The 16,646-nt window shown below is 48.5% G+C and overlaps 1 protein-coding gene across 1 annotated transcript; it reads right to left on the bottom strand.

Moving 5' to 3' along the window:
- Positions 1 to 2,824: 2,824 nt before the first annotated feature.
- Positions 2,825 to 16,352, bottom strand: LOC142089184 (cytochrome P450 3A29-like). Its single transcript, XM_075165333.1, has 13 exons — positions 16,184 to 16,352; positions 15,077 to 15,170; positions 13,901 to 13,953; positions 12,463 to 12,562; positions 11,941 to 12,054; positions 11,276 to 11,364; positions 10,453 to 10,601; positions 9,817 to 9,944; positions 9,396 to 9,480; positions 8,241 to 8,401; positions 7,795 to 8,021; positions 6,160 to 6,322; positions 2,825 to 4,002 (listed from the first exon to the last, which is right to left on the bottom strand). The coding sequence occupies exons 1-13, from the start codon at positions 16,252 to 16,254 to the stop codon at positions 3,907 to 3,909; spliced, it is 1,530 nt and encodes a 509-aa protein (XP_075021434.1). The 5' UTR covers positions 16,255 to 16,352; the 3' UTR covers positions 2,825 to 3,906.
- Positions 16,353 to 16,646: the final 294 nt, after the last annotated feature.

The following is a 16,646-nucleotide window of genomic DNA, read 5'->3' as shown; positions in this document are numbered from 1 at the left end:
TACTGCAGGAAAAAATCACTGCTTCCTGACCTTTGGACAGACTCTGTGGGCTGATTATTCCATCGATTTTAACCGAATCGAGCATTCAATAAGGGTGTCTGGAGGCCTGTCTCTCTTCAGCTGTGGGTCCAGTACAGCACCAGCAGCAATAATATGGACAACCTCTATGCAAGCCTGGGTCAGGGTCAGGAAATCTCCAAGCATTTTGCAAATTGTGGCAGGCATGACCACTCTACCCGGGACCGGCTCGGGGACCTCCCACTCGCCAGCTCGCACAGCGATGGGAGAGGACCGAGAGCCAGCGAAGCACTCGAGCACGTTAAGCCTGGCAGCGATACCACTTCACTGAGTGAGCACCATGTTAAGTGCAAGTGGGTGCTCTCGCTTGAAACAAGCCTGAATAATTGAAGCACGAGCGAATGGGGCCAGATTTGAATGATGCAACTTGATGGCGGACTATCCTTACAGAAGGAGCTGTTGCTAAGCTGAAGCTCTGTTTGCATTAGGAAGCGGTGCTGTGCTATAGGAGGGGGATACGTAGAGCAAAGGAGTTGATGTTGAGGGCCCTATATTCATCCTGGATGCTTTTTTAGGGGATGTAGAGGACTTGGTTCAAGCTGTCACCAGCTGGAGCACGTTAGATGAGCTCCTGAAGCACTTCTGCTTTAGTGTCATCCAAAAGCAAACCCATTTGCTTACTCTGTGACCTTGCTGTGATCTGAACCAAAGCACGCCATAAGGTGGATGCACGCCAAAGCTCACAATTGCCTAGCTGTAAATAATTAAAAAAAAAAAATTTTACGTGCGGGTAAACTGAGGCATGCAGCTGTTGAAGAGCACAGCTCTATTTCCCTCTAGCTACCGGGGAGTGGTGCATGCTCATCACCTCTGGAAATCGGACCAGAAAGCGTTCACACTCAACAACTCCCAAATAGCTGCTCAGTCTGGAGTAAAGCCAAGAAACAGCGTCCTGTGTGCTGAGCCTGCTGGAAAACTCACTGTACCCGAGTGATTCCCCACTGCAAGGTGTCCCCCAGCCGCTCCACAAAGCCAAAATCTGATGGCAAACCTCCCTCTAAGACAAGGTGTGCACTTAACGCTCTTAAGCAGGACCAAGCGCAGTGAAATGAAGATGAGATCTGGCACGCCTCAGCATCGTTTTGTCCCTTGCCGGTATCCCGCCCAGGTGCCGGGAGATAGAGCAGGGCTGTGCGCTCGCCGGTCGGTCTCTCCGCGGGTACGTCGGCGCTGCCAGTCGCAGCAGCCTGCTCGCCCGCTTCGTGGGCGCGGGGTGCCAGCAGCTGAAGATGCCTTTGAATAGAGATGAGAGAGGCTGAAATCCTTTGACACCTGCAGGTGAACTGTACATTACCAAAATGTTAAGCGGCTTTGTGAGAGAGATTATCCTGAAGGATGTTTTCTGTAGTGTTGACATTTGCGTGTGAGGTGTGGAGCGAGAAGGCAAAACCTTTCCCTCGCTGCCACCGGGCAAGCTACGGCTTCGCTCCAGTACAGTTATTAATTAATCACTGACCTGTGACACTGTGTGTGACTTTGTCACCCTCATCTTCTTGGTCACCTCTCAAGGCAGAGACCTGAGGATTTTCCATGCCCCTTTTTGTGAACCTCTGTGACGGCGCAGGCACTTTTCGGCTGTTTGTTCTCCGGGGCTCTGACGGCTTCTATATTTTGTCGTTCTCCCCTGAGATGTGCCATCACAGTCAAACACGGTGCCATGGCTTTAAAAAAGGGGACAGTAACAGCTGAAAGTGAAGACGAATTGTCGCTTTTGTACATTGGTGGCAGAAGGGAGCTGCGGTGCTGCAGGTTTCGAAGGCAGAAGGGGAAGCCGTGGCTGCCCGAGCTGCTGGGAATTTTCTGACTCTCTCACCCAGCTCATCGGTGACTCTCTAGAGAAGCAGCCTTACTCTTCCCCTTACACTTCCAGGCAAGGGTGTCTTTCACTGGGGAATTTAATCTGCTGCAGAAAGGTGGTTATGTCTCTTTTGGGGTTTTGTACTCTATTCCTCAAAAATATAGAAAGAAAATATAAAAAGGATATATAATAATATATATCCAACTATCTATCTAAGAATATAAAAGAAATATAAAACCTGCTGTCTAGTGACTAAAGTTCCTCAGCCTGATTTTGCAATGGAAAACGCCTCACACCATCAATGGCTCTGCTCAGCCATTTATTTTGGACTGGGATATCTCAAACGCCGCATCTCCAGAAGCAGTTCTTACTACTGATGATACACATGGCGTAATGCCTTGGATTCATTCAGGATGTAATGAGTTTTCATCCTCCGGGAATGCAAGCAGCATTCTACATGGTAGTGGCTGGGTTAGATATATATGCACATGCAAGTATTTCACCCAGCGCTGATATTTGACAGCTTGGAAGCAGAAGACGTCCTCCTGTGGAAGGGTAGACTGATGCAGGTGCATGAGGAGAGAGCATGGAGAGCACTTTGAACCTGCATGAGGTCAGCTGGTTGCAGCATGGAGCAGATGCTGGAATCAAACCTCTCTGCTTTCACAGGGAGACAAATGTTGGCTGAGACTGGCAAAACTGCACCCTCAGTAATTTGTGGTGCTACGAGGTGACAGTGGAAGAATGAACGGCAAAAGAGGACTTCTATCTCCACTCTGTGGCACTGATTTTTGAGGCAGAGGGATTCCTTTGAGAATCCCACCAAAGAAGTGAGGCAGCCCAGCTAGGAGAGGTGATGAGACCGCATCGTTGTTTGGCCAATGGCTTCTGAGACCTACAGGTGGATTCACTTGTGTATAGAGGAAAGAACAGAATCAGAGACTGGCATCAGTTGGTTACAGAAGAGGTAAGCGAGCTTTTTATTGCAGTTAGCCCTCCAGTAGCAGTTTTTGGAGGAATACTATGAAATGTGAGCATATAGGTCTTCTAGAAGTTACAAAAATTACAAAGTCTAGCAAGACTTTCAGCTCTCAGTAGCCAAAGGCAAAACCTTTCTTCCAGACTAGGGTTCTCCAGGACATCTGAAGGCTCTCAGTGCTGCACCCTGCATCATTATTAATTCAGTTGGTCTTACATATTAATTAAGTTGGTCTTACAATGGTCTAATATAAATCAGAGACTAAAAGACATCGTGACAGCAGTATAGATGGTGCCTGTGTTGACAATCCCTTCTACGGGAGATGGCTGCACGCCCGTGGTACAATAAGCAGTCAGGAAACACATGCGGGGCACTTCTCTCCCACTCTGCAAATCTCTGGTCCTTAGGGGTAACTGCTTGTCTCTGGGCCCTCCAGTTAACTCATCTGCAATCTGAATCACGCAAAAGCCATCTAAAATCATACGAAAATCTAAATAAATCAGCATCAGAAAATTTGCCGCAGGCGTTCTTTCCTGCAGGGATGTGACCATTTTAACACTTGTCAGGGTCATAGCACACAGCTGAGGAAATAGCCCTGGACAACTCTGAATTCCCACTAGAATAAAACCAGAAGACATACAGAGTCACCCAGCAGGCAGTAGGAACAGGAGCAATGGAAGCATTACTTAACTACGTGCAATTTGCTCTCCCAATCTTGATTTAAATTACACTGCCAGGAGAGACTGACAGTGTCTGGAATCAAATTGCTTAGAAAAGTACCCCTCCAGCGGGAGAGAAAAAAATGCCCAAATAACTTGAGTGCAAATGGTCTTGCAAAATGCCTATTGTGATGGGGGACAGCGGGATCTGGGGCTCGTGTTCATTAGGATAATGCTCATGTAATTATGCTGGGTCAAACCCCTAATGTCCTGTTGTGAAATGGGGGGTCACACCACTGACATTTCTACAGCGCACACATCAACCTGGGTCTCCTCTCAAGAGTTAGAGGAGGCACCATCAAACAATAGTCTCTGATCTGTTCCTGCTTCCTTCACTTCTCCAGATCAGCTTGGGCTCTGGGGACCATCTTCAGGACGATGGGCTTCTTCGGTTGCATGAAACCTTTTGTGTCCAGAACTAGCGGGATCTTGAGTAGGAGGAAAAAAAAACCACAATAGCCATGTAAGCCGGGAAAAAGAACAGTCATGACACCGACAGGGCCCCTACAGCCCACGTACATCTCAGCCACCCCTTGTTTTCAATCCATTTCCTAACTTACAGGTGTACTTATAGCAGGACTACCACTATTGCTCATGCAAAACAGCTTCGAGCTGGGGTTTAATAGCCCTCAGCTCTTGAATAAACTGGCTTTATTATAAAGTTGTTATAAACTGTGAATTCTGGCTTTCACATGGCGTGGTGGGAAGAGCTCGGTGCACTGATCAACAGGCTGCACGTGGAGGGAAAAGCAGCCAAAATCCATTCAGGGAGCTGCAGCTATGGAGGGGCACGTAGTGCCATTTTGTTTAATGCTGAAGTGTGTCAGTGCTAAGGGGAGCTAGAACGTAATGGGAGCTGGAGGAGCAATAAGCTCTCCGGGAAGAACGAAACTAAGATTGCTGCTCAGACTGAATACCAAAGAAAAAGCATCCTCACACAGAAAAGCGATGGGCTCCCTTGGGGTAGGCTGGAAATCATTTACAGCGGGTGTTGGAGGGAGTCATCTTGCAGGGGAGGGAAGAGTGTTTTACCAAATCTCCTCCATCAATTCAACGCTGCTTGTACCCCAGCTCTCCTTCTCCCCATCAGGACAAAGGTGATGCACCCCCAGCCCAACAAGCTACATTAAAATCCCCATATGCCAGTAAGCTTTGTTTCAGGAAATTTAAGCAATGTGGCTCGGAGCCCAGTGTGCCATCAGTGGAGGAGTGAGAGGAGGCTGCAGCTTCCATATACATATTTCAAAGGGATGTTCCGGCATGAATTTTTCCCTCCCGCTCTGATCTGATGTACATGACATCTTCTGTAGAAAAAAGGGCCGAAAGAGCCCCATAAACCTATGGGCAGCAATAATACAATACATATTTAACTTGTCTCCTTTTAATTAAAGGCAGTTATAAAAAGAATCAATTTTATGGATTGCAGAGGACTAGAAAAATGTCATTAGACTTGGGGGAGGGTGGATAGGTCACTGCATTGTTAATGGACTATTACAGTCTTTCACCTCCAGGTTACTAGTTGAGTTGCAATCTGAATCTGCAGAGATTCCAGCCAAGCACCCGTGCCAAGTAATAATTTAATAAGGATTTTTCTGTTTCTTACAACAAATGTCCTTTGAATACACTTGCTGCCCCCTCTGCTCTGATTTCCCAAGCTCGCCTCGTGAACGAAATGTATTAATGGCAGAGCCTTTTGCAGCAGGCAGTGCAGAAAGCCGGGTCGGGGCTGGAAGCTAACACCAACCATAGTGCTACCTGCCTCTGAGTCACAGGGAGTTGCCATGTTTTCAGGAGGACTTGCTTGACATATCATTCCCAACAGCCATCGCATTTACTTTATGTCAAACAGCCCCGTCTTGCAGGGCCTGTCCCATCAGTACCACATGCAGTATTCGCTGGGATCCCGGGCAAAACCAAAACCTGGTGGGATCCTGCACAGCCTCAAAGGGGGAGAGGGTCGCCAATTCAAATTTAGCTCAGATTGCGCTTGCTTGAGAATTGTTACCCTTTAGAGACTGCTTGGTGACCCGTAAGAGATGGATTTTGGTGTCTCGGGACTTCTCACAGAGAATAGCCAGGTTTGTGTTGCAAAGCGCAGCTTTGGGTGGGCTGGGGGGATATTCCCTTTCTGCCCTCTGGAGCAGGGTCTTCCTAAGCCGGGTCAAGGCAGACCGACGCTGCACCGTGGGGGAGCGAGCACCCACAACTTAGGTGCACCCAAAGAAAGGCAGAGAACTTCAGGGATTTCAGCCTGACATATTCCACCAACATTAAATTTGCTCTGTAGAGGCTTAAAAAAATGTATCAGTAACTTGTGGTGAACCATTTAAATTAACTGAGAAGATTTAAATTCCCATATGCCTCTCTAACCCACAGTGAAATCTTCCTCCCTGATCTCTGTGTGCGGTGGTAAAACCCAAGTCTGCAGGCAAGGTTCGGTGGTCTCTGAACTCCTCCGGGAAGAGAGGTATTTAACGTGCATGTGAGACAGTTCCCTGTTTGTCCTGAGATGTAGGCAAAAGAGAGTGTGCAGGACCATCTCAGTGGCCCTAAAGGCCAGATAATAAAACACATCATATCCTCACCGGAGTGTCTTTGCAGGTTCTGAATGAGAAGTTTTGCAACAGGGCGACCACAGCCACTTTCACCATGAGGAGAGCAAACCTCATTCCTATGCAGTTCCTGGGGCCAGCCCCAAATGGCAGGAAGGTGTAGGGGTCAATAGACTCTTTGCTCTCTTTACTGAACCTGATTACAACAACAAAAAAGAAGTTAGAAAAAGCTACTGTTCCAGGAAATGTCAGCTTTCAGATCGGAAGTGATAAGAGGTCTGGGAAGGCAAAAGCTTTTTGTGTTTCTGTACGTATTAGAAGAACCCAGCTAAGTCCCTTATTTCTGTCTCAATAGATACCTTATGCCTCTGCTTTTCTCCTGCTGCTTGGAGCTGGCTGTGCATCTCCAGGTGTATCAGGTGAACAGGGAACACCTGAAATACGCTGATGGATTTCATAACTACTCTTTTCTCAGAACTCCCTCTCAGCTCAAAAACTGAACCCAGATTTCAAACCCTAAACCACACAGGTCTACGGCTTCATGTCTTCCCTTTAGATCAAAGGACTGAGCAAACACAAAGACGTTCTCCCCCTGCGTGACTAAAGGGAGGGTTGCTTTTGAGACATGCCAGCCATTCCTCTCCTCATCATGAAAAACAGGGAAGAACAATCAGCTTCACACAGAAATTTACCACTGAGCATTTTCAGTCATACTTCTTAGCGATCAGTTAGTTTTCATGTCAGAAAGCTTTTCATTCCCGGTCATGAGGTCCAGGTACAAACCTCAGCCATGCTAAGTCAGCAGTGAAGTATCTCACTACTGAGACACCAGCACGTCCCTCTGATGAACTCCCAGAAAGGCAAGTGATCCCTAAAGAGCTCCTGTCCAGCTACCCGTGCCCGGTTTGTCAACTGGAGTAAAGATGCAGCTACTGGAGCCACTGGTGTAACATGCCCATTGCCAGAGTACTCCCATTTGGGTGGTTCCTTCTGCATTCAACACAAGGTGACCATAGGGGTCCATAGGTGATTTCAGCAGCACCCATCTCCATCCCTAACTTCTGCCTGACACTGCTACCATGTTTTGTCCCAAAGGTCACCACATCCCCACACTGGAGTTAGCTTCCAGGGGCATTTCAACTCCTGGTGCAAGGGCACAGAGCTGGTCCTGCTCTCTTTGGACCAGCCCTCAACACCTTCCTGGTGACCTGAATACTAGCAGGCCCAGGGTCTCCCAGGTCTGCCCTGGGCTATTGCCTCCTTTCACAGGGTCTGACAGAGACTCCTAAGCAAGGATTGTTTCATAACTTGAGTTGAAAAATTAAGTTTTATTTCCTACCCGTCTTTGCCCTTCCACTGCTGATTTGCACGGCATCGTGCCAGTCACCCAATGGCTCTTGTTTTAATATCTGGCCATAAACCCCTCAGTGTTACAGCTGCTGGGAGCTGCTCTCACTGTCGCTCCCTTCAATGCAGTTAATTAAATTCCATGCACAGTTTATGGATGTAGATCATAAAACTCCCCTCACGGTAATGCTGGGACTAGATGTCAGACAATGATAAATGCCTAATTTAAATGTTATAATCATGCATTCCCCACTTTTGCTGCCATTTCCACTCCCAGGGCTGAAGTTGAGTGTGTAGCTATTCCCCCCGCCTGGCCCTCACCTCTCAGGCCTGAACTCCTCTGGCTCCGGCCAGTACGCCGGGTCACGATGCAGCACGTAGGCTGGAATCATAACCGTCATACCCTTTGGAATAGTCACACCGTTGAGCTCCACCGTCTTCTTGCAGACCCTCTCAATCCGGCCCCCAGGGGGGAAGAGCCGGAGGGATTCGTTCACCACCATATCGAGGTACTCCATCTGTGTGATGGCTTTGTACGTGGGAGTAGCCTGGGGAGGGGAATCAGGATGGCTACAAATATGGGACTTCAACCCCCCCCCCAAAACCCCGCCAATGCTTCCCCTTTAGGCATCAGAGACGAGAGGAGGGGAAATCTCAGTGCCAGCACCTCCTCCATTCTGTTTCGTTTCCAACCTGGCTTTTGGCTCAGGGTCTTCAAGGCAGGGTCTAGGTGGGAACAACCCCAGCACCCTCCCATCCTCCTTTACCTTGTTGGGCAGGTTTACATCAATCTCTTCCTGAAGTCGCTGCTGCACGTCAGGGTGGGTGGCCAGGTTATATGATAAGTAGCTGAGAGTGGAGCTGGAGGTCTCATAGCCACCAAAGACAAAGATAAGAGCCTGAGCCAGAATCTCCTCATCACTTAATGCTGAAAGAGGCATAAAAGCACATGCAAGAAGTTGAACCCTACAGTGATTAACCCATGGGAATTCAGGATCCCACTCGTCAATCTAGGTAACGCTATTCATAACTACTTAAGAGCTGGTAAAGGAAACATCTAGCCAACATCGACTGGCAACCTCTGGTACCACAAAGGGGTGGGTCTGGCATCGTTGTGCAGCCAGAAAACTGCTGTCAAGATCAGCAGCGTTATGTTGCTGCCTTTAAGAGCACAATCAAGGTACGTGCAGCCTGAGCCTGATTTAGAAAGTCTCTGTTGTCTTCTGGGACCATGCTCCTGGGCTAAAAAAAATAGGGGCACATGCCAGGAAAAGTAAGAGATGAAGAGATGTCCAGCACCTCCTCTAAGCCATGAGGTGAGCCTTGTGCTGCTGAGGGATTAGTAGCCCTGAGCATAGTGTGGCAGTGGTAATAAGGACAATACAGGACTTAACGCTGGTACTGCCGTAGTGTCCAAGCGCTGGCAGGGTGCAGCCTGCAGCGCAGGGCACTGTACAAATGACCTCTCCTGGCACCTCAAAAGTTTACAAGCATCCCACCTTGGCTGAGGTTGATGGACTGGGACTATGCCTTGGCTCAGCCATTATTTTCTAAATCTAACACTTTACCTAGGATGAGGAACAGAGACGAGCTCACAGGTGAGCAAGGTACGTGCAGCATATGTGCTTTGTGTGCTTTATGAAATACAGCCAACATCGCTGGCCTTCAGAGAAGATAAAATATGAAATGGGAGTAAGGAGATATTCACTCTGTTTGCTCTTTGTTGCACAAACAGACCTCAGGATTTATCCCAAAAAATGGGATATAATAAAATATGGCTGATATGTGATAAGCATCATTACAGGCCCCACTACTGAGACCTTGAAGGATTAATGACTAAAATCCTCTCCTACTTCCTTCCTTTAACCACGTGAGGAACTACCATGCTTTCTGCTGAGAGGAGGACAGATCTCAAGACATACATTTGTACGAGTTGGTCTCAGCAGACTTGGAGCTGTCATGTAAGCTCTGCGAGTCAACCATGAGTTGCAGGAAATCAACCCGGTCCTGGGGAGAAACAGAGGCAGTCAGAGAAGATATGGGTGGGGAGGAGGCAAACCTTCTCCAGCACAAGCTCCTTGATGAGACATCTGCAGCCCCACCAGCAGGCTCATGGCTTCAGTGCACTTTGAGGTTCAAACTGGAAACCCTCTATGAACACAGATACATTCTCCGCGTGGAAGCCCAGGCGGGGCATGCTTCTGGCCCTCCCCAGGTTTGATGAGGTGGGAGCTGTTATGGAGAGTAGGCAATACACCACAGCTTCTGAAGAAGCCACCAGGTCCCTCCTGCACTCAGAAGGACAGCACAGTGAAGAGAAGGGGCCACCTGGGCTGGACTCACCGTGCTGCTGCCCTTTTCTCGTTCCTTCTTCATTTTTATGAAGACACCATTGAAGAAGTCCATGACCTTTGAGGGAAACAGGGTCACATTCATCTTTTTCAGCACTGGAGTAATGAAGGGGAACGCCACTAAAAAGAGAGAAAAGAACAATATATTTTAGCTCGAAGGGGCCCAAGAGACTAAAAATTGACACAAAGCATAGAAAGGAGAGGGGCAAATCTGGATCGTGACCCAAAGAATTGTTTTTCGTTGCCTTCAGCTCTTTTTTTACCTAACAGGCCTCGGCTGGCATGCAATAGCACTTGAGCACCTCCTGGCTCTACATCACTATGTGGCGACAATGCCACACTAAGCGCAGCTCTCTGATAGAGAAGCTCTCCATCGTGTCTCTGCGAACAAGGTCTCTGCCTGTAGGAGGATGCTGCAAAGACCCACATGGGCTATACATATCTTGACTGTGGTTTCCCTGTGGAAATATTTCTACAGACCTGCTAGGGTGAATCTAATCCTGCAAAGTGCTGAGCACCTCCTGTATGGCAAAGAGGACTCAGAGCTGCTAAGGAAACTATCAGGAAATGCAGGTGGTCACCACCTCTGACGTCGATTCAGGGCTGTATGGGATGAGGTGTGTCATACCTAAAGCTATGAACACGGGGTTTAGGAAACTGAATTTGAGAAATTGCTTAATGTTGGTGACAAAGGGGTCTTTGGGGTTGTTGATGGAGTCAATATTCACACTGAAAGAAGTGCTGGTCACCACATCCATGCTGTAGGCTCCAAAAATGCTAGATAGAGAAGAAGAGAGAGTAAATGGGATGAACTCAACCAGAGTAATAAATAAGAATCATAAAATCATTAAGGTTGGAAAAGACCTCTAAGATCATCGAGTCCAACCATCAACTCAACACCACCATGCCCATCTAGGAACAATCCTTGTGAGAGGAAATCTCTTTTAATCAAGGACTCAGTGCAGAGCCCTAACATGGTAGGTCCTGTCCTGATTTGGGAGTAACTGGCATTATATTTTCCCAAGTTTCCCCAGTTGCATTCACCCCCCAATTTTTCTCAGTGTCAAAAACCTAGGCTGTAGTTGGAAAGCACTGAACTGTGCTCCGGGATAACAAAGGTGGTATTCTGATTTCCATCTGTAAAAGAGCTGATTGTAAAAACGACATCCAAAAATAACACATCTTGCCGGGCTTCTGGAACGGGCCCTACTCCTTCCTCAAAATGCATCCCCACTAAAATGAAACAGGGAACAGAGCATAGCTACCCCATTTGAGCAGAGCAGAGCACAGCAGGCCCACCACTGAGGAGCATACCGTGCCCATGACCACTATGGAGTTTGCCTCCATAGTTGACAAGGGATCTATGCTGCAGCATGGAAAAGGCTCTCCAAAACAGCCCCTTCCCCACATGAATACAAACTCTTTCCTGTCAGCCCCACACAGTTACTCACTCTTTCATGGCCACGAACTCATCATTAGCCACTTTCTTCTCAATGTTTTTCACTAATTTTTCACCATAGTGATTAATGATAGGGAACATCTGAAATGCAACCAAAGCAGAAGGCACTGTTGACTCTTTCACCTCCACCAAACAAGGCTGGGCAATTCTGCATTGCCATCTGTGACTTGCCAAGGCTTGTGGAGGAAGGGCAGGCATGGGGAAGGGATCATTTCCAGGCCACAGACATTGCTTTCTCTCATCTTAATAACCAGTCCACAGAGCTCATTTGACTATGATTGAACAAAGTTCTTCTCCCAAAATCCACAGGCAGCTAAGCCTCCACTCCAGCTGGGAGTGAATATAGCTCCCGAGTGCATGGAAAATGGGAACCCATGGTCTGAGTGATGCACTTAGCAAGAAAAAAATACAGGTCATAGGGCCAACAGCCTCGGCTTGCAATACCTTCTGTGCATCTCATCCCCCATGCCCTTCTCCTGACTCCCTCCCCATGATGGTATCCACCGTGTTGCTGAACTGCACCCAACAACTCAGGTGCTAATGGACGTGGCCTTGACAAATGGGGTGACTTCCCCGTTTGAGGGGAAGGTCTGTACTCAGAAATGGCCCAGTCCTCCTCCAGCTATTGATGCAAAGTACCAGTGGCCTCTGCTTTACCTCCTTCAGCTTCCCGCTGGTGAAGGTTGGAGACAGCACAGTGCGAATCCTTTTCCACTTCTCATCTTCAGCTATGCTGACGGCCGAATCCAGAATCCCATTCAGACCGAAGTTCTGCACAGGGGGACACGGTTATACATGGAGGTGGGTGAAGGTTTCCAGCCCCCTTCCACATAACAGCAATGCCAAAAAAAACCCCCACCGTGAAGTGTTTACTCGGCCCCTGAAGTCATATCAGCTCTACCTCAACCAGCAAACAACAGAAATGGAAAGAAAAGGGTAAGAGTCATAAATGACATCAGTCCTAGGGTACATCCAGGCTGATGTCCCAATGTCCCAGCCAGAGTGGCCTCTACACCTCCCTGGTTTCATTGCTGGTACCATCAATAAACTGAGGCACAAACAGAGAGCAACTACTTGCTGAAGGGCTCAGAGACGGAGAACAGAAACTAAGAAGAAACACTTTCTTTCTTGCTCCATGCACTCTGTACTGGAGAGGAAAGCACGGGACTAGATACCTACCCGGCGATTGGTAAAAATGGTATAGCACTCTTTCACCAGGACGTTTTTGATGAGGATGGGGTCCAAAATGGCCAGCACAGGCTGCCTGCCGTCAAACAACCTAAGCCAAGAGAACCCCACAGTCAAGCCATCGCTCACGGTCGGTTGGAGCAAAAGCAGCCTGCCTTCTCTGTGGCCAGAGCCACCACACGGGCTGCGGGAGCCCAGAGCGTTCGGGCCAGCTGAGTCCCCTCTGACAAAACAGCCAAAGGGATGAGCCTGAAACTGTTTTATTAGGTAGTAAAACAGGAGAAAGGGAAGGAAAGTGCCAAGCACAGACAGCATGAGCATTTCTAGCGATCGTCTGTGGTATTAAAAAGTTACCAAAGCAGTGTGGGTTTAGATAAAAGGCAGCTTTTGCCACGACATTGATCCCCTGCACTTGAGCTGTCTGAGCTCTGTTTCTGCAACTGGAGTCAATCAATCACACCGAATAGCCTACCTGTGGGGGAAAGAGGCAATGCGTGCCCTACGAGGCAATGAGAGGGGAAAAACTTGTCTGTCTCCTCCATTTTCCAATCAACAGAGACAGAAAAACTTAAAAGCCATGGGGTGGGCTAAAGGGCAGGGAGCCTTGGGCCACGGCCGAGGGAAGCGGCCGTCTTCAAGAGGCTTAAGAACATTTAATCTTTCAAAAAAATGTGCTAGGTTTCATGAAGCCTCCTAGGATTTTTTTGTGCAACAATTTTACTTCAGTTTGAGAGGTTCCCAGGAGAAGCATGATAAGAGGCCCCTGCACAAAACCAGCGCTGTGCAGGGAGCGGGGAGGCAGGTTGAAAGGTAGCTCGTGCCCCGGCTCTGGGAGAAGCAGGGAGCAAGATGAAAAACATCTGCGGCAGCCTCCAGCTTGCTTTCTGCTCAAGACAGACAGAAGAGCAGCTTCAAAGGCATGAAGCTCTGTTTGACACCAAGCAGTGGAGTTTTCTGGGCAGGCTGCGTGGTTGGGAAATGATTGGTGCATTCCCTCACTAATGCATCTGGAGCGAAGAGATAAAGATTTATCCGGGCTGGTTTGGCGGCTGTTGGAAGATGAGGGGAGCTCTCTCTGTGGTGCAAGCTTCCCTGGCCCCGAGGTCATAACACTGCTGTTTCGTTTTTAATGCTCCCAAACAGGAAAAGAAAAAAAAAATTATTTCCAAAGCTTATGCAAACAAATGACCCCCCCAAACTGGCTGCCGTCATCCCAGCCCTGCACCGTACTGAAATCCCAGCAGGAGAGAAGCCTTGGAGAGATGGCCGGGGATTTTCCCAGTGGTGAACCTGGATTTTCCCCATGATCCAAGCTGTCACTGCTGGAATTACAGTGCTGAGACATGGTGGCAACGTACCTTTCCCCATTCTATTTTGGGGTCACGGAGCACCCCAAACAGGCAGTTTTGTTCTGCAGAAAGAAACTCACCCCCAGATTTTGCCATACTTTTCAAAGCACATCTGATCAAAATTCAGGACCCCCTGCGAGAGAAGAAAGGAGAAACAAACAGTTTGCCAGCGAAGAGGGATCAAAGCAGCTCACAGCTGGCAGTGCTGGGCATCCCCCAGACCCAGCGCAGCAGCAGAGGTCGGGGGGTGCATGGTAGCTCTTAAGAGTCACGTAGATACTTAGGGGACATTTGCACTGGAGGGAAAAAAGAAAGCAGAGAGAGGAAAAAAAAGCACTTTCAACTTCCACTAGCCAACCCGAGCTAAAAATGTAATGAAGATAACGTACGACAGGGTACACAATTTTAGCGTGAGCAGAGTTAGCAGGCAGAACTAGATCCCAGGGTGTCCTTTCATCTTCAGCTCAACGAGTTAGAGCTGCTACTGCCTTGTCCTCATGAGATCTTCCGCTGCAGTTTCTGAACTGGAGTGATGATGGCTTTTTTGTTTTGCTTTGTTTCCATTAAGGTTTTAACTGATGTTACATGTAAGGATGAAACTTATGGGCCACATAACACTCACCATGCATCACCTAAACCGTTAGTAAGAGACCACATGCACGCTGTAAGCCCAGCAAACACAAGCTAAAACACCTCTTTCGTTGAAGCTAATACATTTTGTTCTGCATTTGCAGTCAGTTACCTGGGACCAGCCACTACCTAGTTGTTTGGTAAGGTTTGGTAACTTGGTCATATTTGAGTTTTATTCAGAAATCTATTCACCCGGCTTAGTCTCAGGCTGGCCCAACAGCAAGTGGCTGGATGGGGCATTGCTGGGGCTAATTCAGCCTTTTCATGGGGATGTCAGAAAGCACAAAGAAACATGCAGTCCTTAGAAATTAGCAGTCTTAGGCATCTCCCCAATTTTTTTTTTTCTTTGTTTCCAACAGAACTTCAGCTGCTGGGGAGCAGGTAGAAATCCAGGAAAAAATTAGTAACTTAAATTACAAAGTAGTTGAAAAACACAGCGCGCTTCATTCAGGTCAACCTGACTCAAAAAGTAATTTTTGTGTTCTCTGTGTGTCCAATCTGAAAGCATCAGTTCCATCCAGCTGAATCAAGGGCAGAGGAAAGAGATGCCCAAAGGATGGGAAAACCAGCACCAGCTACAAGTGAGAGTCTAAAGCAGCCACGGAGCAGCAGCTGCCGGTACTCACGTGCCGGTACTCCAGGAAAGTTCCCAAAAATGGCAGAGGCCGTGGCCCGGGAATGCCCAGCTTCTTGAAGGCTTGGAAGGGCCATATCCCATAGCTGTCAAGCAAAGAGCATGTGAGATGCATTTATGCAACGAAAAGAGAAGGTTCTTTGTCCTGAGCATGGTGAACAGCTTAAATAGTCAGTTCCTGCCACCCAGAGAAAACTGAAATTATGGACCAGCGGCAGCAGACCTGCTGAGGACACTCTCTTCCTGCAATGAATGCAGGATCACTTGGGGTACAAGATAATTTGGGGTACATTTTGATACAAGGCAAGGGCTGAAAGGAGCTGTAGCCCAGCCTAGGCAAACATGGCATACCTGGCCACCTCAGGTCTTTATTCAGGGGCCTCATTTAGTTTTCCAGATCAGAGATCTGTGACTCAGGTGGCTGAAGAGAGGTCTCAGAGGGATTAAGTTCTCAAGCTGAGACCTGTCCTTGTGTTTGTCTTTGCAAAGACCTACTGCGATGCTCGGGAGGTAGAGCCACAGCAGCACAGCAGCTGAGCAGGGACATAAATTATAACAGCAAAATTAAGTTTTTGCCTGTATAGCTCACTACAGCTCCCCTGAGTGACATAAGCAAAAGGGCAATTTTGCCAACATAACTATTTAAACAGGGGCTTCTGCTGGAAAAAGCACATGGGCAGACACAGACATCACCCACTGCCCCGCTCCCAGAGCCCAGCCCAGCCGGGGACACCCTGTCCCCGTTGCAGCCAACCAGAGCTTGCTGCAGTTAAAAACACTGAAGTTTCTTCTCCTTTTGGATCTGCTGAGAAAAGCAAAAAAATCAAGAAGTTTCTTTTTATTTCCCTCCCCGCCCAGCCAAGCTTCCTCCTTCCCTTCCAGCTGGCACGGGGAGCGCACAGGGAGCCCCGCAGCCCCCCTTTATCAGCCCTTGCCTCTGCCTTGAAGGTAGCACAGGAAGACCGAGGATGAGGTTTTTTCAACACTAAATCACGTAGTTGGGCACTTCATACCGAGGGTGATGGCCCCAGCCCCTCCCCAGCTGCAGGCACAGGCTTCTCCTCCTCCCCCTCACCCTGGGGGACCAGCCTCTACTTACAGGACGAGGAGGCTAAGGAAAACGATGAGGAGCAGCCAAGTGACAAAAGAAAAGTTTGGCAGGAGGTCCATCGTGTCTCCCAGCCTGCCCTGAGAGCACCCGTCTCCTGCGGAGCTGAAGCCGCAGCCTTGGTTTATGAATTCTTTTTTCCTGGCCTTTAGCCGCAGCCACGCTCACATGACGGCATAGGAGGAGTTGTCTTGTTTGCTCCCTTGCTCAAACTTTAACCCTTGGGCAGGTTTCTCCCTGGACTGGGATGTCAATAAAATGCCCAGCTCCACATGTCTTGAGATTGAAAACTGCTGAAAAGACAGTTTTTACAAGGGGAAAAGGTAGCAAAGGGCATCAACTTCCTTAACCCCTTCCACCTGCCTCTCGCCCGAAAGCCGAGGTTCACGTGGGGCTGAGGGGGGGCCCCCGGCTGTTCCCACAGCAGCAGCGATGCTGAACCAGACTTGCTCCC

This window comes from Calonectris borealis, chromosome 16 (genome assembly GCF_964195595.1).
Source record: "Calonectris borealis chromosome 16, bCalBor7.hap1.2, whole genome shotgun sequence".
Classification (NCBI taxonomy): Eukaryota; Metazoa; Chordata; class Aves; order Procellariiformes; family Procellariidae; genus Calonectris; species Calonectris borealis.
The sequence above is the reverse complement of the archived record's forward strand: the minus strand, read 5'-3'. Positions and strand labels throughout refer to the sequence as shown.

Excerpts from the sequence above, each read along its gene's own strand:
- LOC142089184 (XM_075165333.1), bottom strand. The coding sequence starts at position 16,254 with ATGGACCTCCTGCCAAACTTTTCTTTTGTCACTTGGCTGCTCCTCATC. Across the intron at positions 9,945-10,452 it reads CCCCGTGTTCATAGCTTTAG|TGGCGTTCCCCTTCATTACT; the intron begins GTATGACACACC and ends CTCTCTTTTTAG. Across the intron at positions 8,022-8,240 it reads ATGTAAACCTGCCCAACAAG|GCTACTCCCACGTACAAAGC; the intron begins GTAAAGGAGGAT and ends TCCCCTCCCCAG.